We start from the raw sequence: 26908 nt of genomic DNA, 5'->3' as shown, positions 1-26908 counted from the left end.
CATGATGTGTGTTCACACGATAAGCATCTGTGTTGTTGTTGATTATCTCTGTGACACATGTCAGAGTGGGGGGAATCACCTGATGCGTACGCCACTATCACATACTCTTAATGACGTGCCTATTGCACACATGCACACATACGCCTGGGTTCATAAATTAGACGTGACATATCAACATATCAGTGTGCCGATGTGCCTGTACGAGACACTTTGATTATGATATGCTAATCTAACCTATAATTTGCTTCCTGTCATTCACTTGTCATCTCCTGTGGTGTCTTACTCATGTTTTTTTTTTCTCTCCAAGCCTGTTTTGGTTCCATTTAATTTGCTCAACATAATTGGTAGTCTTTTAGTGTAAGTCACAGACTGCAACATCCCGCAACACCCCTGAATTCAAAATTTTACCCTGACCTACTTGCATGTCTCAAAGATCAAAGCTAGCGCTCTGACCTACCCGTCATTGATCAAAACACTAGCTTTGATTTATGGTCTTACTCACACTGACCTTCTCCCTCGTCTTTCTATCTTATCTGGTTCCTGAGTGTGCAAAAGTTGAAATTTGACCTTGACTTTTTGAGTTTTCTCAAGGTTAAGGTCATCATCTCATTTTCATCCCTTTGCCACCCAAGTAATGTGCTCTTTGTTTCACCTTTCTATCTGCAACAATTGCAGAGATATTTAGTGGACATACTAATTGACAGACGGACGGACGAACAAACACACAAATAATGACAATTACAATACATCACCGCTTTGAAGTGGGATGTAATAAATCAATATTTAAAACATTTACAATACAGCCATTTGAACTATGATGAAATGCTTAATTACTTGGTCAAGGCTGATGGCTGCCCAAAATATTCTGGATCCTGCCTGGAGTTTCTTCCTCAATGAGGGAGTTTCTCCTCACCACTGTCACTTATGGTTGCTCTGAAGGGTTCAGTTGGGTTTTTCTGTCGCTTAAAGCACTTTGAAATGTCTATTGCTATGATTAAGTGCTATTTAAATAAAACTTTATTGACTGATTGATTGATTGATTGATTGATTGATTGATTGATTGGTTTGACACTTGCTCTATGAAGTTGTCAAAGGCAGTAATGGAGAAGTAAGCACCAATCAAAGAGAGCATAGCCACGCATTTATGTACCTCAGAGTCTTGTCCTTAATAATGGATCTCCCCCTGTCTGTCATAATTCAAGCAGCACACACACAAATATAGCATGTGGAGGAAACTGGAGTTAATTTTTCCTGTGTTGCCCATTAATTGTATATAGATTCTCACTGAATGTGCAACAGCTTGGCTTCACTCGAACACCTGTACTAAGTGTCTGGGAGAAGGAAAGCCTCCTCTTCCTTCAAGAATTAATGTTGCTTTAATGACAGAAGAAATTTAAAAAGAATAAATGATTGAGTTAATGACTTCCTTTTTTCTATCCCCCAACTCCCCAGCCGCTGCAAATAGATGATAACTTTTGTGGCCAGGACTTCAACCAACCTCTAGGGGGCACCACTGCCATCGAGGGCATCCCGCTATATGTGGACAAGGACGACGGCATGACCTCGGTGGCAGCCTATGACTACCGTGGGCACACCGTAGCATTCACTGGTACGCGCAGTGGACGGGTGAAGAAGGTAGGCATCGTTCATAACATTCAGCTTTACTAGTGTGGTGTAAAAACCTCACAATGAAATGAAATGAAATAAAATCTATTAATCCCCCAATGACCAACTCATAAAGGGCAACTTGCTCAAGGGCACCTAGGCAGTGCTCAGGAGTTGAACTGGCACTTCCCAGTAATGACTCCTGGGTGGAGTTACTTTGAGTCAAGGACTAAAGAGTCATCAGTGAATGTGTGAATTGTGAAATATTATACATAAAGGAACACTGGTGTTTTGCAGAATTTGTACCCAAATGGTGGCAGTTGTGTTATCTCATTGTGTGTTTTCTGACCTGTGTCAATGGCTGTTTCTTGCAAATTTGAATGATATAAAGACATGAATTACGGACATCACTGACATAAAACTAATATTGTGTAACTAAAATGGGGACACAAATGCTAATGCTGGGGCACAGCAGTATAAGTGTGTTTGCGTGTAGCTGTGTGTGTGTGTGTGTGTGTGTGTGTGTGTGTGTGTGTGTGTGTGTGTGTGTGTGTGTGTGTGTGTGTGTGTGTGTGTGTGTTTGTGTGTATGTGTTTGTGTGTGTGCATTTGTGTTTTTCAAGCTCTACAGGAAACCATTTTCACATCGAAGCAATTTTGTGTCATTTTATGATGTATTTTCAATGGTCATTGGTTTTGCTATCACTGGTTCCTCATCAGAAATCTCACTGCAGACATCCATTACAAATGCTTGTGTCTCTAATGTCACATTTTGCGATTTTGTCTTATTCATCACTGCTTTGTTTTTGATATTAAAATGTTCATATCTGAAGATAAAAGGCAGCAGCTCCAGAGATATGGTTTTCAAGAAACTGGTAGGAATCTTTTCAGGGTTATGTGTGGAGCTTGTGCTGTTTGAAAAACTGCTGTTGTGTTAGTTTTATCTTGGTCGTGTTTGCTGGTTGAGTCACAGAATGAATGTGATGTGTTATGTATCTCTTTTGTGTGTTTGGTATAAAACCGGTGCCTTTGTTGTATGTTTTCCTCACTTACAGGCAAGCTCACGTTCAGCATACACTCAGCTTCACTTCAGTTTGTGGGTTTATACGATGTGTTGGGCTGTGTGTTTTTCAAGTACCCATTTGAGCCGACCTCCACATTGTGTGTGTGCTAATGATCTGCATTTTCCTGCCAGTAGGACATGCTCATGTCACCAATCCTCCTAAGAATGAATAGGACAGTAAATCAAAAGATAAACATAATTGCATTAATCCATAGGTTTAGTCACATTCCAATGTCAAAGGTATTTAAATATGAAAAGTTTAAGCCAAAGTTCTCCAAAGTTTTTCTTTCTTTGCAGAGCTGTCTATCAACTGTCCTTTGGAGGTGCTCACAAAGCAAAGTCTTTACTTGGACAGGAATAAAGACTTTGTATATCAAACCTTTCAAAAGGGCTGAACATGAGAAAATAGAAACAATGAAGAAAGAATGGATAAATAAATATGCACACACACCCATCTGTAATCAGTCACACACACTGCACATTGTTGGACTACAGAAAGGCTCGCCTATAGTCCAGTCCAGATTTTTGCCACATCTGACAGATTGGGAAAATGGTTCCATTTGGAAGGAACCTAGTCCAAAATTTAAGGTATGGAGTGGTCGAGAGGTGGGATGAGGAACCGGAAGGTTGGAAATATGAATGTGGGAAAGGCTGTTCAGTGGTTTTAGTATCAGCAACAGGATGGTTTGAATTCCAGTCTTCAACAGAAGTAAATGGAGAAATCATACATGACTTTTAATGTGAGAACAATGACTGGTTGTAGGTCTTAAACTGGCAGCTGGATTGGAGCTAGATTAGCGGAGGTAGGTGTAGAGGGAGTGACAGTAACTAATTGTGATGTTTCAGTGAAAACAGCATGTAGACAAATGTACAGAAGTACACGTTAATTGCAAGGATTTTTTATTTTTTTATTTTTTTTATTTATTTAGTATATTTTTTTTTGGACATGTTAATATAACAGACTTCATTACTTCATCACATTTACAACATCAACAACAATACCGGTAAAAAAAAACGGTTAGAGGCCAATAGGCTTGTGAAATTCATGTCTCCCAGAATCAATAAACATCTCTCCCATTACAACATGTTGTCAACAAACTCAGATATTAAATGTTTTCAACCAGTTCATCCATTGAATTTTGACAGACGTTCATACTCTTATCCACTTATAGATATTAGCCTTTGTCCCAGATATAACCTAGAGCATAACCATGTTTATGTTCTTCCTAGGAATACAAGGTTTGTTAACATCATGGATAGTCAAAACAAGAAGTTGACCTTGCCAGTGTTCTCAACAAGAATATGATGATCATATTCACCTCTCAGCAGAGTTTTTACCCAAAAATTAACCCGTTTGTTACTGACACTATAACAGTTATACATGCTATTATATTGTCAAAAGATATCAACATGCTCTTTAAAGTCTCAAACTTAATGTTATCTCTCCAAGCAGAAATCCATGTTTTTTGTTCATTGGTCCATGTTTCTGACGTTGATGATTTTAATGTTTTTGCAACTGTTCCATGAAATACTTGAAGTGTCCAAAATTCCAATGGGGTCAACAGGGCAATATTCACAAAATGATTGGTTTTCAACTCCAAACTATCTTGATCAGCAGTTCTCTGTATTAGATCTTTCATTTCTTCAGACAGTGTAGAGATGGCTGTTCTCTGCTGTGTTGAAGTTACAGAGGTTTTATTTTTGGTCATACCTTATTGGTCGAATACCTCCAATTCTTCCACATTTTTGATCACCATTGTTTTCATCTGCTCCAGATAAAGCCCCTTTGTTTTAATAAAGATCCTGCAGTTGTTCATCCAGGTGTTGTCGATCAGCCCATTCTTCTTCAGCTGACAAGCTTTTTTGGCAATATCAGCATTCTTTTTAGTGAGATTGTCATTGATGTATACATGTTTTGCTTTCAGTTTAGGGGCTTTGTTTCAGAAGACCAATTTTGTACTTGCGATTTAGGAATGTTATCAGCACTACATGTGGTCTTTTACCTCCAGATGGTAGTGGGTGACATATCTCAATCTGGTCCGGATCGATATTAATCTCCAGGTCCCTCAGTTGAGAAATCACCTGTTGTTCCACTGGCTCATAGTCAGTGCTGTGTTCAGTTCCCTTTCCTCTGGCCACAGCATGTGCATAATTCCACGACTTGAATTTCACGCCAGTGATGATCACATAATTTATTCAAATGCTTAGTTCTATTTCCTCCATTCTTTGTTGTCCTTGCTCTAGGACAACCATTCTTTGTTCTTTCTCATCTGTGTCTTTCTGCATTTTCTCCATGTCATCCTTCATTTTTTCCATGCAGTCTAGTTCCGGTTTCAGTTTTTCTTCCAAACTTCTTATCATAACCACTGCTGAACTTATTGAAGTTGCTCCTTGAGTCATCCACAGAAGAAGCCACCCGCTCTAGGGCTTATTTCCAGGTTTTATTGTCATTCTCCTCCGATTTCCTTCTTCCTCTTGTCATTTTGCAGAGAATCAGTGAGAGTCTTGATTTGTGTTGAGGTGACAGAAACATCCAGGCTTTAATGGCATCTAAATAATTATGTCTGAGAAAAATAGGCCACTACTCTGATTAACAGCATGATGAACGTCTGGGAAGGTGTGAGAAACATCACTCGACACAAAGCCAGGACCAGAACAGAGGGGGAGGGGTGCAGAGAGCCAACGACCTGAACGACTTCTTCAATAGGTTCAACCAGGCCCCCCCCCAGCATCCCCTATCACCCTCCATCCTCACGGCCTCAGCAGCAGCTCACCAGCCTCACGACCTCAGCAGAAGCTCACCACCCTCACAACCTCAGCACAACCTCAGCACCACCTCAGCATGACCACAGCACGACCTCAGCATGACCTCAGCACGACCTCAGCATGACCTCAGCAGCAGCTCACCACCCTCACAACCTCAGCAGCAGCTCACCAGCATCACCCCTATCCCATGGCCTCCTTCCCCACTCCACAGCAGTTGAGTGGCCCGTCTCCATAACGATATACTCTACTCTAGTCTAAGCAGGAAAGAAATCTGCTGCCAAAATAGTGTGGGATTGACTGACCTGATGGTCAAATTAAATTGCCAATGCTTACATTTCTGTGACACTTCTCTTTACCATAATGTAACTTGTCGGATGATGATGTGACAAGTGTTGTAACATTTTCTAGATGAGTAGTTCTGAGCACTACTCCATGTCAGAAAATATGAAAAATACTGAGGGGACTTGAAAATGAGGGGTTGATTGGAAAAGATGAATAAGCATTGGGCCGAAGTTAAGTCTTTAAGCATTTGTCCCGTGAGTTTATTTCTGCAGTGGATGTATTATCTGTTGCAAGAATTCTGCTGCCATCTGCTTTTACATAGGTTATGGTAAAGATGCACACATACCTCCTTACACAACGTCCTGTGTCTAATGTTTTGCTAAGTCAACTGAAATCCAGCCTGCTAGTCCTTGTGGCTGACCCTTGTGTATGCAGACCGATGATTTGTGTGTGTCGAGTGTGTGGGGTCAGCAGATCCTGAATGATATTCAGCTGATTGGAATCCCATTTCCCCTTAGCTGGTGTGTCTCCTTGCATTCGGGCATAGATGGAGGAAGGTTACTATGGAGGCAGAGTCTACCAGTATCACACACAGATCAATGCAGATGGTGCAGTTGTCTGTAAGAGTAGAGAGATGGTGAGTCAGGATGCAAATACGACAAATCAGCACTGATTGGCTCTATAGACAGTTTGGAGGCTCTGCTTTTTTCTGAGATTTTTACAGTACGTCTTCCTCTGACACAAGAGATCATTGGCTTTAAATTACATCTTGATAAAATGGCGAACAATTACATGACTAAACAAGGTTTCTACAGGGGAGAATTTGGAGGAAGGCGAGAAAACAGCTGGGATTAGAAAGAAGGAGGAAAAGACTGATGCTGAGGAAGACGCACAGAGATGATTACTTGCTGTGTGGTTTTATTGGTATTCATTGGGAGTTAAACTGTATACCTCTTTGGCAAATGAAATATAAAGTCATTGGCATATTGATGTCTATGCATGTGCGCACTCATTAACATTTCTTCAGTGTGACTGTTGCTAAATGTGTGTTTGCCTATGTGGACATGTTTCGGCTGCAAGACGGCTGCATTGATTGATTTTTGAATACATAATCACTTGTGTAAATCTTAAACTAAGGAAGTCTATTGGATGAGTTAATGTGTGTGTGCATGTGTGTGTGTGTGTGTGTGTGTGTGTGTGTGTGTGTGTGTGTGTGTGTGTGTGTGTGTGTGTGTGTGTGTGTGTGTGTGTGTGTGTGTGTGTGTGTGTGTGTGTGTGTGTGTGTGTGTGCGTGCGTGTGTGTGTGACAGACAGCCATCTATATTTTAGTTAGTGTGGCTTTCTCTTCGGAAAAGCTAACTCTCCTGTTTTACTCTCCTTGTTGGAAGTGACTTTTGTTTCTTTTAATATGTTATTTTGAATCGATATTAGATTTTAATTGTAGCCAATTTGGAGATCATTGTTAAAAAAGAACATTTTCAGTCAGTGTTCTCCTGCATGGGTAATAAGCAAGGTTGTGTTTGGCCAAACAGTTTCCAAATTCACTGAGGTGTCAAGGGATTGATAGTGGATGGCTAACAACTATGCTGATATATACAAATTATTACATATATTTATTATTGGATTAATTTTGCAATCTAACATACATATGATGAAGTCCAAGGTCGGATTGTGAAGCTTCTGTAATGGATACAGAAAGTCGGTAGTTATTTAACATGATTTAACTTGCCACTAAAATTAGTGCTCAGCCTGCCTAGAGATTAGGACTCCTGTATGCATCATTCATGAGCTTTTGCCTGCAGTCAGTGAGGCCAGTTCCATGACATGCATTTTTAAAGAATTTGTTTTATATATTTACTGCACTTGTTTTCTCTTGGGTAAAGTCTGTGACATAATATACCGCATCATCACTATTAGAAGAATTTTGTCCCACCTTTCTCATGTAGTTTATTTATGTTAAATATTATGAACTAGCATTTACATGGAAAATTAATTATCTAATAACAAAAGGCTTAAAAAATGTTTATGGTTTAATTTAAAAAAAAATCAGATTCGTATGGGTGTGTCAAGCTTTAGGATAATGATACCAGAATTCATACACCTCTAGCAAACAGACTGATAAGAAAAAAAATGTATGCCTGTCAGTTAGAAGTTAATACATGTTTTAAATGACTTAATAGTTTTTACAATATATCTAACACCCATAAAACAAAATGAAAATATGAATGAATGATAGTGTTAAAGGCTAAAACACTACAGTTGAAAGAAGAATATATCATACAAGACTCCATTTTTTATTTATTTTTTTGGTATCATGGACTCCATGGAACTGAAGATATTAAACATAATTTGGAACATGTAGGACAAATCCTACTTGTTTTTAATGTATGGAAGAGTTTGTTGGTGTTTAATGAAGCCTTGCAGTCGCAGCATGAAGACACAATGACTGGGCTTGCACTAGGAGGTAGTATGACTAAGCCACTGTGGCTCAGTATAAAATAATTGAGTAAGCCCCAAAAACCCACATTCTGTGTCCAAGACAGCGGCTTGCTATAATAGCAAGTAAAACTTACAACTAAATATTAAGTAATACCGAGAATCAAATTTATTAAAATCAAAGTGTCTTAAGTCAAAGTAAATGTCTTCTAGTCTAAGTAAAACTTACAAGTAAACATTGAGTAATATGTATGACTGTATCGTCACATAGGCCCCGTCCACACGATAACAGATTTTTTTGAAAACACAACTTTTTAAAAACGCATCGAAAACAATTTGTGTCCACACGACAGCATTTTCAAAAAAATCTCTGTCCACACGTAAACACATCAGTGCATTTTTGAAGACGGCTATAAGCATGCCAAACTATGTGGTGACAGTATTAAGTCAAATTTTATCCAATAGGAATCCTCCATGTTTTGTTGTCACAACACACAGGCCCATAAATATGACATCATAGAGGTTTTCGTCGCAGACAAGACGTCAGCGTTTTTAAAAAAAAGTTGCGGATACACCATTCACAGGACAACGCAGACCCAGCGTTTAAAAAAAATCCACCTAGGCCAGTATTTTCAAAAAGTTGCGTTTTCGTTGCGGATATCTGCGTTGTCGTGTGGACGAAAGGTGTAAACACAACAAAAAAGTTGCCTTTTCAAAAAGTTCCGGCATCGTGTGGACGGGGCCTAAGTGAATGCAAGTTTTCAATTGTCGAGGGGTGTGTGTGTGGGGGGGATCCCCCCCACAGGGAAGCTTTGGGGGGCCTCCCTCTGGAAATTTTTGTTTTCCTGCATTCTGGTGCATTCTTGGGGCAAAATCTTCTGTTCAGTTAACCTAGAAAAGAAACTAAAGTCAACAGTTCAAGCTGAACTATCTTTATTTCTATCCTACTTTATGCAGGTATAAATGTGAGATTCAACAACTGAAAACTTGCATTCACTATGTGAAGATACAGTCATACAGAATATTACACAATGTTTACTCGTAAGTTTTACTTAGACTAGAAGACATTTTAACTTTGACTTAGACACTTTGATTTTAATAAAATTGATTCTTGGTGTTACTCAATGTTTACTTGTAAGTTTTACTTGCTATTATAGCAAGCCAGGTGAATACACATTTACATGCATCACTGGTTATTCCTGCCGGTCATAGGGATCAAAAGTCTAAAACTACAAAAATGTATTGATAATATATTTCACTTACCTTCTGATCGGTCTGTCACCACTCCCACCCCCTCTCAGCATCCCCTCTAAGAATTTTATCAGAAGATCTACTATAAAACATTCTATTTTCATTTTCTTTTGATCGATCGTCCTCACCTTGTCGTACACCAATTCGCGGGTTTAGCTTGTAAAAATAGAATCTTTTTTTTTTCATTTGACGAGAGGAGGTCATGAACCGAATGCATATTTAATATTGGTAGCGTTCGGGTCACCTCGGCTATTTCCGTCGGTATGCGATCAGCCTAGTTTGGCTGAAGTTTGTTTTCTTATGTTATCGCTCAGGGATTTTCACGAGTCCAAAAAAGTTGTACGTTTTAGCCTTTTTTTCCCTAAAAATAAGAACGCCACTGTGGCTATACAGGCTTAAAACCTTGTAGCCACTCTGGAATTTACTTTGCCAAGGCATAGTGGCGATCGGCTAGCGCAAGCCCAGACTGACTCTCTTATAGACAAAGATATACAGTCCTTTGCCTGCCAGATAGCAGCATTATGTACGGTATCCTCTCTATATTGTTGTTCTTTGCTCAGGACCTAAATTTGGAACATCATTACATTTTCATTTCAAACACCATGAAACACCACTTTGCAAGGAGACAAGGTGTGGGTGGAGTACGATAGCTCTTAACAGCATGAAATTACACTCTGGGCTCTTGGTTAAAACCTGGAAATCCTTTCATTCCCCTCATTTCACCTCATATTTCTTCTACCTGGAAGAACAAGAGGCTCTCGCCACATCGGGTGGGATGAAAATAAACTCTTAACAGCCTCAAGTACTTCTAGATTTCAAAAACAAAAGAAGGCAAGCAGTGAAAGAGGAAGATTTCCTTAGAGCGGTGTATAGGTGTGTGTGTGAATGTGTATGTGAAGGGTGGGTGGTTACGTGTCATTTCATCATTTCCCTGCTAGCAGCAAATTCAATTACTTTTCCCTTTCCATTCCATCTTAGAAGATAGCCTGAGTGACAGGACCGATTGGAGGCAAGCTAGTGAAGTTAGCGTGCCAACTGCTTGATTGACATAAGACTGGCTTCTCCATGCCTTGAGACACAAAGAGGAGAGGTGAGGCTGGTCAGGCTTCAGGGTATCCTGAAGCCGGTGAGGTTCAAGGACCCTCTCCTTCCACGATTCATCCTTCCCACACTGAGCTGATCTAATTTGCCCTTTGGAAAAATGCACCGTGCCTTCTTCTCATCGTCTCTGTGACAGCACTGACATATGTTACCCTGGTAATGATCAGCCCACCATCACTCCATCACAGGCGGTACATATGACAGGATAACATGATTGAATTCCATCTTCTATTAAATCAATTCAGGATCATTAGATTAACTCTGCAGTTCCAAAGTGATTTTCAGAATTCATTTTTATCTGTATGACATATTAGAGGATAATTTTGTTCTTTTACATCAGTATATTTAATCAAAATCTGTTGAAAATTACTTCATGGATTTAAGTATTTACACAGTACATACCATTCTTATAGGTGACAATGCCACATAGTCTATTCTATTAAACCAGTGCTTTTTGCATACTGGTCACATTGCTCATTAAAAATCATTCTAGAAGGGGCAGACTCTAAATAACTACTATATACTAAGTTTTAGAATCAATGCTTTATGTCCCTTTTGCAGATAACAATGATTTTGCATTGAGCATTTTTGCATATATGACTGTACTTTTACATATTCAAACTATTTTCAGAACTCACTTTACATGCAAACTGTGTAAAATACTTTATCAGATTGCAAATATAACTGCAAAAACACTGAAAGGCAAACACATTTATTACTCATTATAAAAACAAAGATTTGAGAACAATCTAAATCTTCTTATGGCTATTAACATTCATCTTGTGACACATTGTACTGACTGTAACTGTCCACTGATCTCAGAAGTTTGACAAGCAAGACAGCAGCTCTTCTCATCCCAGTATGCAGTGGCAGTGCCTTCCTTAGGTTTGTAAAGGCCGTGCATGCACTGACTCTGCAAGCTTAGCAGTAAAACTAGCTGTCAGAATGATTAAGTCTAATCAGGAAACATGGGATGGAAGTTAATTTAGCATGTGACTGCTAATTAGCACTAACATTTAGACTGGCAGGCAATGATTGAAGTAGCGCATTGGCTGCTCAGCCTAGTTAAATGGCACAAACACCAGGCTGGTAGAGATGATTAATAATCTCCGGTCAGTCCGCTATCTGTTTCCCTATTTGTTTGTGAGTGTGTGCCGACTGTAGTTTCCCGTCTCTCTAGCACAAACTCGTAATGAGCAGATGAGCTCAACACCTGAACACACTAATTCGATCTTTATCTCATTAAGCAGAAATTAGTGGAATAATGTCCTATTAGCGTCACAGAATACACAGCAGGCTTTTGTGAAACCTTGAGCTTCCTTTCTGGCATTCACACCCTTGCACTGGTATATGCACACTTTCTATGTGTGTACAGTTCCTATGTGAACATGTGTATGGAATTATGTTTAAGAGTATGTTAGTGGGGCACAAGTATTGTACGAATGGTTGATCCCACGTAAATGGGTGTAGGGCTAAATGTATGTGAGAGAGGCTTTTGAGGACTAGTGTATAAATCTTGCAGAGATAATATGACTCTTTTAAGCGGTGCTGGTGTTTGAGTGAATTATCATCCCATTCTCTCCTCTCAAACCTCTCTACACTGACCTCTCTTCAGGTGTTCCTGCAGCCTCCCTCTCTTCCTCCTCCTCCCTGTCCCTCTCATATGTCACTTTCAGCCCCCCCCCCCCCCCTTTCTCTCCCTCTATATTGAGGTAGACTAAATACCCCCTAAATCTACCTCCCTGGAGACTTTGTGTGTGTGTGCGTGTGTGTGTGCGTGCGTGCGTGCGTGTGTGTGTGTGTGCGTGCGTGAGTGTGCGTGTGTGCGAGTTGTCCTGCTCTTCTCTCTGACACTCCGTATTCCCGCTTTACAAAGCCTTTCTATCCTTATCTCCCCTATCCATTTGTACATTAGTGTACGTCAGTGGTCCCTCTGTTCGGCTTTTCATGAAAAGAGAGAGATAGAGAGAGAGAGAGAGAGAGAGAGAGAGAGAGACAGAGAGAGAGAGAGAGAGAGAGAGAGAGAGAGAGAGAGAGAGAGAGAGAGAGAGAGAGAGAGAGAGACGGAGGGTGTTTAAATTTGTGAATTAAATTTAGAAAGACATGCAATGTTAAGGCCGAATTAGAAACATTTTTATTTAATTCTTTAATTTTAAATTCTGATCTCATCCCCGAAGGGATGAGATCAGTATATAAAATGAGGGATGAGGGATATTATGAGTTCATTTCCTGTGCATTTGGATGCAGGCTAAATGCATGCATCGGTCCACTGACACCAGATATTGTTGAGCAACTGTGGTCACAATTCAAATGTGGCACGATAAATGTGGTCAAGACCACACAAATTAAACCAGGTCATTATCACATGACTTTGAGATATTGTGACAAAGTAAAGAGTGGTTTACATATTTCCACATAAAATCTGGAAATATGTAAACCATAAATGCATTTCAAATGATTCTTAAAAATCCACATCAACATAAAAACACCCACAGGAAAAAAATTCAGTTCAACACTATCAACGTCTTTAACTAATTCCTTGTTCATATTTAGGTATATACTTGCAGGAACCCATGGAAATTCCACGATAACACAGTAGTATCAGACTTCATACCAAACATATGAAAACAAATGTATTGGTATTATAAAACAAGCGCACCCAACATAGTCATTATCAATGTGACTTGGCAACTTTTTGTTGCCAAATCATGGATTGCGCTGGGTGGGCATTGTAAAGCCGTAGATGGATGTTAGCAGGCTAACTGGAGAAAGAAACCTAGTTAATTGTGAGATTGGAAAAGTAGCTAACGTTAAAGGAAAAGGCACCTGTCAAAAGAGCAAGTGGAAAAATTTTTTTAGAGAAGTGATAGTTCTGTTAGCTGACTACATAAACGGAACTGTATGTAGTTACTTAAAGAGCGTTTTTGTCAGATGCCCGAGGGGCATGTTGGATACTACATCAATTGTCCCATTCCAAAGGGAAACCATAGCTGGACAGAATGTTCGTGTTAGCCAGCTAGTTTCACTCAGAAATTGTTGCCGTTTTCTGTGTCGTTCCTGCTGTTTGGACTTTCTACTCAAAAACATGAAAATTGTTGGAACAGTTATGGCACTAAAATTATGTTAACTGGACAGTCCATGTATAGTTAGTTATGGGCAGATAAAGCCCCATAAAGCATTGAAGTTTTTCATCCCAATGGGTTCACTGTGGTTCGAAGCTTCAATGGGCTTCATTTGCTCTATTAAGACATCTACTGGATGATAAAAAATATCAGTTGGCATGAGTTTGAATTGTGTGGCATTTTGCAGAAGGCCTGTGAATAATAATGTCACAAAATAAGGAAGTATGCTGTAGGAGCCATACATGAATTTATAGGTATTTTGTGTCAAGAGATATTATGGTGGTTTAAATATTGTATTTTTTGTTGTTTGTGATGTTGTTTTTTGTGATCTCATTGAGGGAATAAGTAGGTCAAACAGATGTGGGCATGAACATTAATATAGGTTAAATGGGGCACCTTCTCACCTGTATGGAGGAGAGAGGGGGTGAGTGGCGTTGTTGTATTTTTGTTGACCGCAAAAACGCAACACGCAAAAATGCAAAATGCGACGCTTTTATCGCTACATTACTACTTTGTGATCACGTATATGAGCCTGTGAACAGTTTTTATGAGTTGATTATTCTTTTTTCGTTAAAAAAAGAATTAAAAAAAAATTTGTATCTTGATTTTTATGTGGAAGTGCGTCTGACAAAGGAAGGCCCCGGCTTCAGCCTCTCAGCGACTTATTGGTTTGAAGTCGCTACATTTTTGTCAACAAAAAGGCAAGCATTGAAAGGAAACATCATCTGACAGCGCAACGGATCAAATGATCAAGAAGACAAAAGGATGAAGTAGATCAAGTCAAACAACCATTGGAGATAAACTACAGAGGTAGGATCTGGCTGTTTGACAGATTTGGAGCCGCTGGCAAAGTGAACTACAGCCAGGTGAGCCACACCTGTAGATATACGCATAAGGCTGAAAATTAATGGAATGACTGCAGCTTCCATATTGACTGCTGTTTGTTCATTGGGAACAATGACGTGTTGATGACTGAATCCTTCGGCGCATCGGCGTTATCATTATCATTGTTCATTCTGATGCCAAACTTATCTCCATGCAATGACTGTATGAATCTCTGTTCCGTCGCTGTGACGTTGCTGTTGCTGTTCGGGATGATGATTATTGGATGAACCTCCTTTTCGCATGTGGATGTGGTTTAAATGCACAAACAATATATTGAATAAAATAAATAAATAATAAATAAATCAAAATCAATGGAGAAAAATGAGTCAAATGCTGCTGTTGTGAATTTTGAAGTGGATGTTTAAAGGTACAAACTGAAAAAGAAAAAGTCAAAGTGAAACCAAAATATGAAAATGAGTGGAAAAAAATGCTGGTGCTGGAATGGAGTGTGGGAAAAGAGAAACTAAACTCACAGCCAAGGCTTGGGCACATAAAATAAAAAAATAAAAAACTTCAGCAGGATCACAAAATCACTGCAAATAAAATAAAAGGGCTCATACCTGAAATTAAAACACTTATGAAAAGCAAGGAAAATGTTTCACATGTACAACCTCATCTTGAGAATTTAATTCAACTTCATGAAAATGCTATCATGTCACATAATGTGTTGATTCCTCTACTGCCTGAGGATGGTTTGCCAGCATCATGGAATACAGTAACACATTTGAAGAAGAGGTTAAAATGTGGCTAAGTGAATCTGAGGGACCACAACATAATATCAACCTTGAACATTCAGATCCTGGTGCAATCAGAGAAGGAGTGATTCATTGTCCAAGAGATGATGAACATCAAACACCAACTCAGGCTGTATCCATGATCATGACAGAGGACATGCAAGATAACATACAACCAAGTGACAGTGTATCAAATGTGGGAAGCAAAAACACCTCTACTAGAAGAAAGTCTGCTGTTTCTACTGCTTCTTCTGCACGTCTTAAGGCTGAGGCTGACTTGGCAGCTTTAATGGCGAGACACAAGCTTCCGAAGAACAAACAGGAGCTGGAAGAACAAGAGGAACAGCTAAGGAGGAACAATCGGGAGTTGAAAGAACAAAAGGAACGTCTGAGGAGAAAGAAAGAGCAGCTAAAATTGGATGAAGATATTGCAGCACATATGGCTAAGTTAAACGTTTTACGATCTCAGAGCATTCAAAGTGGAAAGATTTCCTTATTTAAGTGTTCTGATGGAATGAACTCTTACCTGGAAAAAGGAAAATCAAACCCAAAAGCTCTCAATGCTAATGCAAATTAATTTATTCCACAAATGTCGTTGAAGCAAAATAAAATTAAACATGATTATATGGACCAAGGAGCAAGGCCTAAAGAGAAAATTGCAACTCACTTCATCCATTCTGAGCCTGTGCCACTTACCAAACCCAAACAATATTCATTGAATTATAGTTCTAATGAGAACATCCAAACTCAAAATGGAGATGTATGGAATGCTGGATTTGGATAAAAAAATATAGATCAAAACAATATGCTGGGAATTATGAGAAAGCAAAATGAAATAACTACACTTCTGATACAACAACAATTCCTCACATCGTTACCAAAGAGAGAGATCCCAATTTTTGATGGTTTTGATGTTGAATCCAGGTTTCACCAGGTAAGGGTACCAGCTGAAGATGCCAATTTCTTGCCAGGTTTCTCTGGTGGCCTGATGAAGATTTAAATCAAGAACTCAGTGACTTCAGGATGTTGGTGCATCTCTTTGGTACGACTTCATCTCCCAGCTATGCCAACTTTGCTCTCAGGAAATGTGCAGAAGATAATAAAGAACAGTTCAGCAATGAGGTGATTGATAATGTCCTACATTGCTTCTATGTCGACGACTGTTTGGTGTCTGTGGCTTCAGAAGACAAAGCTGTATCTCTCTATCATGACCTTGTCTCCATCTGTGCGAAGGGTGGTTTCCAGCTTGGGAAACGGATAGGCAACAGACATGAGGTTATGGCTGTAATATCTGAAAGTTACAGACACAAGTACACAAAAGGATTGGACTTGGATCAGGATCAGCTACCATTGGAGAGAGTGCTTGGTGTGGAATGGTGCATTCAGTTCGACAGCTTTAAGTTCAAGATCATCATTAAGGACAGACCATTCACCAGGAGAGAAATTCTCTCAACTGTTAGCTCCATCTTCGATCCTCTTGGAATCCTGAGCCCTGTTGTGTGGCCTGCCAAGAAAATCTTAAGGTACCTGTGCTGGAAATTACTTGGCTGGGATGACATCATACCTGAATCAGTTGCTAATGGATGGATGACTTGGCTGCAGGAACTGTGCCGTCTAGAGAATTTTAACATCATAAGATGCCTGAAATCACCAGACTGTGGAGGAACAAATATGGCACAGCTGCACCATTTCTGTGACACAAGTGAAGTTGGCTACAGAGTAGTGACTTACCTGCTGTTACATAGCACACACTCACAAGTACACAGTGCTTTTGCCATGGGAAAGGCTAGGGAAGCTCCACTTAAGTCGGTTACCATCTCTCATGTATACCTCATTGCTGCTACCATGGCAAGCCACATTGATGTCTTGTGGAGGAGAGGGTTGCAAATGGAACTTCACAGTTCTGCGTTTTGGACAGACAGTGCATAAAATACATCAAGAATGAGACTTACAGTTTCAAAGTCTTTGTTGCCAACAGAGTTTTATCCAAGTTTGTCATCTGTTGTAGAATGAACACTCAACCATTGTTCCAGCAGATGGCAGATCTACCTGCTGAGTGACTCCAGATGAGCCACCATTTACTCACGTTGGAGTAGACTATTTTGAACCGTTTGAAGTGAAGAGCAGAAGGATTGTTGTGAAGAGATATGGTGTTATCTTTACCTGTCTGGCTATACGTGTAATTCATATTGAAGTGGCAACTCCACTGGAGACTGACTCATTCATAAATGCACTCAGACGCTTTGTAGCAAGACAAGGTCAAGTCCAGAAACTGCGCTCAGACAATGGAACAAACTTCATTGGAGCAGAGCATGAGTTTAGAAAAGCCATTGAGCAGTGGAACCAGTCACAGATCAATAATACACTTCTTCAGAAAGGAATTAAATGGACCTTTAACCCCCCTGCTGGTTTGCATCACGGAGAATCTTGGGAGCGGTTAAGCTTTGGTTATAGCAGCCACATGACAACGCAGACCCGGCATTTTCAAAAAATGTCACTTTGGCCAGCGTTTTCATTCTGAATATCTGCGTTGTCGTGTGGACGAAAGGCGTTATCGCAACATTAAGCCTCGCTGCCCGATGCTTTACGCCATATTATTCATGGGATTCCTTTTGGTAGATGTGCCATGATTGGTTGGGCAGTTGATTGACAGGGAGTGGGTGAAGTTAAAACGTGAGAGTGTGAGGTTTTCAAGTGAGCTTTTTCAAATATACAGGTGGATGAAATTAATGAATATACAGTTGTGTTCAAAATAATAGCAGTCTGTTTAAAAAATTGAGTAAAGCCAAAAATCTTTATAATGGTTTTTATTTCCATGCATTGGGAACAGTCAGTCAGTCAGTCAGTCATCATCAGATTACCACCGCTATATCCACCGCAGCAGGTCACGGGGAGCCGGAGCCTATCTCGGCGGGGCGTGAGGCGGGGGACACTCCGGGCACGACGCCAGTGCACCGCAGAGCCACACACAAAGACATACAACCATGCACACACACACTCATTCCTACGGGCAATTTGGAACGGCCAATCAACCTGAAGCGCATGCTTTTGGAGGTGGGAGGAACCAGGAGAGTACTCACGCAGACACGGGGAGAGCATGCGAACTCCGCACAGAGCGGGACTCGAATCCGGGTCCGCCCTGTTGTGAGGCGGCAGTGCTAACCACTGCGCCACCGTGCCGCCCGCATTGGGAACACTGCACATTATATTCTAAATCGAAACATGAAGAAAAAAGCAGAAATTCTTTAATTACTTTACAGAAAATGAAGGAAAATGAAGATTGGACTGTTCAAAAAAATATCAGTGTCTGCATTTTACTTTACAAACTCAAATATTTACTGTATAAACTGAAAAATATCCAGGATTCAGCATTCCTATGAATCACTAAACTAATATTTAGTTGTATAGCCACTGTTTCTGAGAACCACTTCACATCTGTGTTGCATGGAGTCGACCAACTTCTGGCATCTGTGAACAGGTATTCCAGCCCAGGATGATTTGACAACGTTCCATAATTCCTCTGCATTTCTTGGTTTTGTCTCAGAAACATCATTTTTAATGTCACCCCACAAGTTTCCTATCGGATTAAGGCTGACGACTCCATGACTTTAATTTTGTTGGTCTGGAACCAATAAGCTGCTCGCTTACTGGTGTGTTTGGGGTCGTTGTCTTGTTGAAACACCCATTTCAAGGGCATTTCCTCTTCAGCATAAGGAAACATGACCTCTTCAAGTATTTTGATGTATCCAAACTGATCCATGATCCCTGGTATGCGATAAATAGGCCCGACGCCATAGTAAGAGAAACATCCCCATATCATGATGCTTGCCCCACCATGCTTCACTGTCTTCAGAGTGTATTGTGGCTTGAATTCAGTGTTTGGGGGTCGTCTGACAAACTCTGTGGCCCTTACACCCAAAGAGAACAATCTTACTCTCATCCGTCCACAAAATGTTTCTCCATTTCTCTTTTGGCCAGCCAATGTGTTCTTTGACAAATTGTATCCTCTTCAGCACATGTCTTTTTTTTAACAGTGAGACTTTGCGGGGCCTTCTTTTTGATAGATTAGCTTCACACAGGCGTCTTCTAATTGTCACAGTACTCACAGGTAACTTCAGACTGTCTTTGATCATCCTGGAGCTGATCATTGGCCGAGTTTTCACCATTCTGGCTATTCTTCGATCCATTCGAATGGTAGTCTTTCGTTTTCTCTGGTTTTGCTTTCTATTTTAAAGCATTGGAGATCATTTTAGCCGAGTAGCCCATCATTTTCTGCACTCTGTTAGTTTTCTATGACCCTACTACAGCAACTGGTAAATTATTTGCCATGCAGTGAAATAATTTCTACCAAAAGCCTGTTATTCAGGTTGGACTGCTATTATTTTGAACACAACTATTGATAAAAATGTAATCAAAATCAACTTATAATCTTTTATTAACCTCTGCTTGAACACAAAGACTGAGTCTTAGGACTGTCTTTAGAACTAACACCAACAGACACAAGAAATGACATGTAACAGGTAAAAAAAAAAAGACGTCACAATGACTTCAAAGTCCTCACAGACCAAAGCTGACAACATGATCATGTTTTACCACTTTTGATTGAATGAGCACATTTACGCAACTTCCTCCATCGTGGCGATATTTGTTGTTGTCAAAACCTTTGTCTCTTCACTGCCCTTGTGTCAATGCATATGTAAAGACTTATGGATCAGTGTTTGCTTTGGAGGATATACCTTTTGAAAAGGATGAATCGTGCATAAATTAGCCTTACAGCTGATATGAGTGAAATGATAAACTGTCTTATATATTACCATATGCTGACCATCACCATCTCAGTGTATCTAGTGTATCACAGTCCTGTCAATTTTCTCAGTCCAGGAAAATTGATCATTTGTGACATTTGTTGGGATGATTTAAGCCAGTGCTTCTCAATTATTTTCTGTTGTGCCCCCCTAGCAAGAAGAAAACAATTTGTCTCTCCACTCTCCGCCGCAACTAGAATTAATATTAATTGTCTATAAAATTGTTATAAGTACATCTCTGCATTTTATCCTTATTAACAATTAAGAAAACAAAAATGAAAAGAAAAGCAAATTGTATGGCAAATGTTTGGTCCCAAATTACCTTAAAATGAGACAGACAAACTGACCGCTGAAAAAAGGAAATACACAGGATAATCTGGAACAGGTGACACAAATGTACGCAAATAAAATGGAGGGAAAGAAGACAAAATGTGACAAATTACAACTTACAATAAGGAGTAACTAAATTAAAATTCCAAAATCCTTTCCACTAAAACAAAATGTTTCTATCTAGAATAGAAAGTCTAGAATTAATAAACATATGCTTTTTCACTGTTCCAATGTTTCGTTTTGCTTCTGTGTTCCAGCAAATGTTTCTTTTCTATAATATCAATCCTAAAGTAAAACAATATATTTTAATCATGAAGAAAAATGTGCACTAAGATATAACCTGATGTCATTTGAACACTGCACACATCAGTAGATATCATGATAGACTCATGTATGGCCACAGACAGGCACAGCAGACAGACATGCAGATGTCCAAACACACGGCAACATGTCCAGACAGCTGTTGAGCTGATGACCGGTGTCGGTGCCACTGGCCTGATTTAAACTGGCAAGCCTCCTCCCATCACATGTGTCCGCACAGAGCCAGGCAGTGATGGGCAGACATGTGTCTCTGTTTCTGGCATGCATCTGGAGAACAACTGGTTGATGGGAGGTATCCAGTGTGTGTGTGTGTGTGTGTGTGTGTGTGTGTGTGTGGTTGTAGGTGTGTATTTGTGTGTGTTAATGTTCATGTCTGCAAATTGTGTATCTTCATGTTAATTTTCGTCACTCCATAGACGCAACCATTGTGGATATGTGTCTGTGTATTTGTCTTCAACAATCATCAGACAAGCAAGCTCCATATGTGTGTGTCACTGTGCGCACATGTGCAGTTACGCATGCCTCACAGTCTCATATGAGAGGGTTCATCTTCACCACTTTGTGTTTTGTTGAGTGCTAAAAAACAAAACAAAAAAACAAAACAAAAAAAACTTGTGTAAACAATCTGTAGCAGCTTTGTTTTCTCCATTGAATGAGAGTTGCCCATCTGATGCAAAGGAAGCTGTCTCTCAGTTTCCCTCTCTCTCTCTCTCTCTTAGTGTCCCTCTCTTTCTGTCCATTGAAAATGAATGAATGGATGAATTAATGAATATTTTGCTAGAAATTTTCTGAGTCACCATCCCAATTCTTTAAAGCTTAATAAAGAATTGAGATAGCGACCCTCTCTCACAAGCACACACACACACACACACACACACACACACACACACACACACACACACACACACACACACACACAGTCAATCATTTATGTATCTTCAGGTGTGTGCTTACTGCAGAGAGGAGGGAAAGGGCCAGCTGCAGTGTAAAGCTGTCATCAACTGCTCTTCTGGACTGCCCCGTCTGTCTGTCCATTAACACACACAACACACACCCATACTTTAACACACACACACACACAAAGTCCATATACTACCTTAACCAACACACACTGTACTTCACATTTAATGGGGTTCATCTTGACACCACAAAGCCCCATTCAAAGCCTCTCTGTTTAATATAATGCAGTGAGAGCAGCGGTGTGTTGTGTTTTACCCATGAAATGAAATCTAGATGTCATCTACAGATGAAAGGAACCACCATAATAAGGTCATTAATAAAAGTATACTAAAGTGTTGTCTAGTGTTTCAAATTGTCTAGTGTTTCAAAATGTCAGTTCTCGGACAGCTATGTAGAAATAATCTATGGTGCGCAGCAACAACTATCTCAACTAAATTGCAAACATTCTTATTTAAAATATGCTACTAGTTAAAGTTATCTTATAGTTGTCCTGATTAATTGTTAGATGGATTTTTAATTGTGTGTTTGGGGTGTGCTTCACCATCTGTTAGTAAATTAGTGCCATGTGCCTGTGTGACATGAAACCCTTCCAATACAGATCAGTTATGGAAAATAGGACGCTATCCAGCAATATTGTCATCAACTATTGATCTAGAGAAATCCACCAGTTCATTTTATGTGGTCCACACCTGCCCTGATCTATAATCGGTGTGTTATACAGTGGGTTATCCTTTCTGGGGTCATCATCCGAACTTTAATGTTGTAGTCCGATTCCACACCAGCTTTCGATCCAGATACATAAGTGTGAGGGTATGGATCAGCAGCTAATGCTGATGAGAGAGAGAGAGAGAGAGAGAGAGAGAGAGAGAGAGAGAGAGAGAGAGAGAGAGAGAGAGAGAGAGAGAGAGAGAGAGAGAGAGAGAGAGAGAGAGAGAGAGAGAGAGAGAGAGAGAGAGAGAGAGAGAGAGAGAGAGAGAGAGAGAGAGAGAGAGAGAGAGAGAGAGAGAGAGAGAGAGAGAGAGAGAGGAGAGAGAGAGAGAGAGAGAGAGAGAGAGAGAGAGAGAGAGATTTTTGATTTTTAAAATCGTGTTTATTCATAAAAGCCAAATTACAAGATAATCAGGTTGACAGAAAATCCAAACTGATTCACGTAAAGACGATTTTCAATAGTACTGTGCGTTTTCTGAACAAAGAAACATCTAACCTTTTTACATTTATCAAACTAAAAAAAACACAAAATTAAGGAAAAGAACAAAAACAATTATCTGTTCTCCACGATCATCTCTTCTGCAATCATGTCTTTTACTTTACACAATATCATCTCTACCACCTCTACCACCCTGGCAGCTGTCTCTCTGGCCCTTCAGCCTTCACCGAATTACTCTGTCCATCCTTTGTGCTGGTATGTATGTCCTGCATGCTGTTCTGTGACTCCGGGTTGGCGGCCGACAACTGTTTCAGCATCCTGACAGCCATCTTTCCGGCCCCTCAGCCAACAGAGAGACAGATTTATTTGATTTTAACATCACTTTTATTAATAAAAGTAAAATTACAAAATAATCACATTGACACAAAATCCAAAAAAAAAGATTCACATGAAGAGGATTTTCAATAGTACTGTGCATTTTTTGAAGCGAGAGAGATAGAGATTTTTGATTTTTAAAATCACATTTATTCAATAAGTTGGTATTACAAGATATTTACTTTAAAAACGTCCAAGAGAGATTCACAACAGGAATACACACTTCAAAAAAACACATCATATGACATGTGGGCAAAATTAACTTACATTAAACAAAACACTGAAAGAGAGAGAGAGAGAGAGAGAGAGAGAGAGAGAGAGAGAGAGAGAGAGAGAGAGAGAGAGAGAGAGAGAGACAGAGAGAGAGAGAGAGAGAGAGAGAGAGAGAGAGAGAGAGAGAGACAGAGAGAGAGAGAGAGAGAGAGAGAGAGATTTTAAAAAATCACTTTTATTCACAGAAAACAAATTCATCACACTCATACGAAACTTAAATTAATACAAGATTCACACAAAAAATAATTCACAAACAAAATAAATAAATAATCAAACAAATAAATAAATAAAAACAATAAACCAAACAAATACTGTACGCATAAATTAAATCAAACAACGACCAAACACAAGCTTCTCACTGAACACAGAACGCAGTACATCTTTGAGACATCACCAGTTCTTAAACGTTTCCAAATATTTCATTGCTCTGTAGTACTTAAAATCAATCATGATTCTCATTTGAACCATTCTCTTTAAAATGACTTCCGTATCACTCAACGAAGAGCCTTCAATTTATTTATTTATTTATTTTTTTGACCAAGGTGAACCCTCCATGGTGTGTCTGCCTGATCCTTAAGGTTGTCTTTGTTTAATATTTTTACCATCAGTTTGTACATGTTTTTACCTGTACAATAAGAACTGATCAAATTCAGTTGTTGTGGAGTTTGTAAGCTCCTTCAGCTTCCCAGCAGTCTTTCAATGAGCCTCATTGACTTCACACCCACAGCGGAGGACAGAGCAGCAGCGTCTTCAAAGGCGGGCCCACAGATCTCCACCACATGCCCAAGGGCGAATATTTTAGACATGGTGAACTTGCTCCACTGCTGCTCCTGCAAGATCCTTCACATTAAAAGGTCCTCCTTTGACAACAGGTTCTTTTAAAATACAACAAAGTGAGTTAAAATTGTTTTGTTTTGTTTTTCTTTTGTAAAAAAACAAACAGATTTTTAAAACACTCTGATAAAAAGCTAGAAGGTCTCCTCAGGTCCATAAAAAACAAGGCACAGTCGAGTCCCAGACCCCAGCACCAGGCCAGAAAAGCTTGCATCGTGGGCTGCCACACCCGGTCCTCAGGGCCAGTCAGGAACCTCTGAATGAACTGTAGGCAGAACGCAGCGCCCCTGCTGGACAGATAAATAAGCCCCTGCCCTCCTTCCTCTCTGGGCAGAAAGAGGACACTCTGTGGAACCCAGAGATGGCAGTCCCAGAAAAAATCCACCACTGCTGCTTGGATTTTTGCTAGCAATTTTGGTGGTGTTCGATGCAGGACAGCCGGTGCCACAACACTGACGTGACCAGGTTGTAAATTAAAACACAACCTCAAAAAGACAGTTTCGTTAAAATCCACTTCCACCTCTCAAGCCTCCCTTCCACTTTTCCCAGTTCGTTTCTACAATACTGCGGTCTCCCAGATAATCTCCAAGGTATTTAGACCCACTTTTTTTTGGGAGCCTGTTATACTCCAGCCCACCTCCCACTATGAGCCTCATTCTTCCCCCAGCTTACTTTTGCGGAGGAAATCTCACTAATTGCACTCTGTGCAATTTGCTCTAAAACCTCCACATCTTTCCAACTTTCAATCATAACAATAACATCATGAGCATATGCGGAAATTGTAAACCATCAATAAAACTGGGGATATTAAAACCAGAGAGGCCTGCTCTCAGCTGGTTTAAAAAAAGGCTCCAGGGACAGAGAGTTGAGCATCCCTGAGAGGGGGGAGCCCTGTCTCACACCTCTCTGGACTTTAAAAGGATCACTTAAGCCATTGTTAACTTTAAGTACACTCTCAATGTCTCCATACAGGGTCTGAATTTTGGTAATAAAATTAAAGCTGAAACCAAAACTTTTTAAGGTGTGCCACAAGTACGTGTGCTCAATTCTATTAAAAGCTTTTTCTGATCTTGATCTATGGAAATAAGATCAAGTCCTGTGCCCAATGAACGTGAGAGTTCCAAAAAAATCGGAATTAAATCTACATTATACACAATTAGCCTGCCCAGTAGACATTATGTCTGGTCCACATGAACAACCTGCTCCATCACTATTCTTAGCCTGTTGGCCAAGACCTTGGGGAAGACCTTGTAGTCTGTGCAGAGGAGGGACCCCGGCTGTTCCTGATGTCCTGCAAGTCTCCTTTTTTTCGGCAGGAGCATAAGAACCACCCTCCTACAGCTCAGGGGCAGCCAATTTGCCATCATGCTTTCCTTGAGCACAGAGAGCAGATCCTCGCCGATCACGGCCCTGAACTCTTTATAGAATTTGATTGGAAGGCCATCTAGGCCAGGGGACTTAACAGGTGTCACCCCCTGCAGGGCCACAGACGGCTCATGCAGGGTGAAGTCAGCATCTAGGCAGTTGTTACTGTCTGTTGACACCTTTGGCAGATTGTAGTGAAATGCTGTCAATCTTTCAGATTTCTCAGTGTACTCAGAATGACACAGCTCTTCATACAAACCTGCGTCATATCCACAGATTCCTGCACTGTCCTTCAGCACCGTACCATCCGTGGATCGCAGAGAGTGGATCAACCTCCTCTGTCCGTTTTTCCTCTCCAGCCGGAAGGAAAAGTGAGAAGGAGCCTCCATCAGAGCAATTTTATTAAACGTATGGCGCACCCTTGCGGGCAGGGCAGGCAGCTGAGCTAAAGCATGCTGGGCTGTAATGTGCCCTCTTTCTCCTGTGGACACTGCTAAAATCTGCAGTTCTGCCATGTGACTCCAGATCTCTGATAGATCTGACCAAGACACAGCAGAAATCCTGAGTGTAGTGTAGACACAGACTCTTAATTTGGCTTTTGCCTACATCACACCATTGCTGCAGAGAGCTAAAAATCACTTTTTGGGGTTTTTAAAACCACTCCAAAAAGCAATAAAAGGTGTTTTAAAAGATCTATCAGATAAAAGTGTTATATTAAAATGCCAGAAAGCACTTCTAGCTTTTATGTTATTAATTAAAATACAACATTGTACAAGAGTGTGATCTGTAAAACCAGCTGGCAAGATGGAACAGTTCTTACAACCATTAAAATGGTGGGTAAAACATTAAAATCTGTGACATGGATACTGTGTTCTCTCTGCAACCCACCCATGTGTACTGTCAATGTGTGCCATTAAAATGTTGCCACAGGTAACCCAGTTCATTCCATTTTATAGAATATTTCAGTTTCTTGTTCGATGCAGCATAAAGCTCCTGGTGATTCCTGTCTAAAATTGTGTATTCCATACAATTAAACTACCCTCTTAAAAACAGGGGCTCACCTCTGCTGTATTTCTGAATTTCATTATTTAAAATGTTTAAAAAAAACACTCTATCTGTGCCTACAGTTGGAGCATACACACAGACAAAAACAAACATCTTTTTTTCAACCGTTGCTCGTACTTTTAAAATCTCGCTAGACACAATGTCTTCCATTAAAACAGAGCAAGGTTTAAAAGCACACAAAAATAAAAT

General features: G+C 40.0%; 1 protein-coding gene across 3 annotated transcripts in view; it reads left to right on the top strand.

The window, feature by feature from the left end:
* The window catches only part of LOC137602731 (plexin-A1-like), a 402183-nt gene that overhangs the window by 73907 nt on the left and 301368 nt on the right, over positions 1 to 26908 (top strand). For all 3 annotated transcript variants that reach the window (XM_068325725.1, XM_068325707.1, XM_068325716.1), the window contains exon 3: positions 1453 to 1635. In XM_068325725.1, coding sequence (XP_068181826.1) covers positions 1453 to 1635 — 183 coding nt within the window. The remainder of the gene's footprint in view (positions 1 to 1452; positions 1636 to 26908) is intronic.

Source organism: Antennarius striatus, chromosome 2 (genome assembly GCF_040054535.1).
Source record: "Antennarius striatus isolate MH-2024 chromosome 2, ASM4005453v1, whole genome shotgun sequence".
NCBI classification, from domain to species: Eukaryota; Metazoa; Chordata; class Actinopteri; order Lophiiformes; family Antennariidae; genus Antennarius; species Antennarius striatus.
The sequence above is the reverse complement of the archived record's forward strand: the minus strand, read 5'-3'. Positions and strand labels throughout refer to the sequence as shown.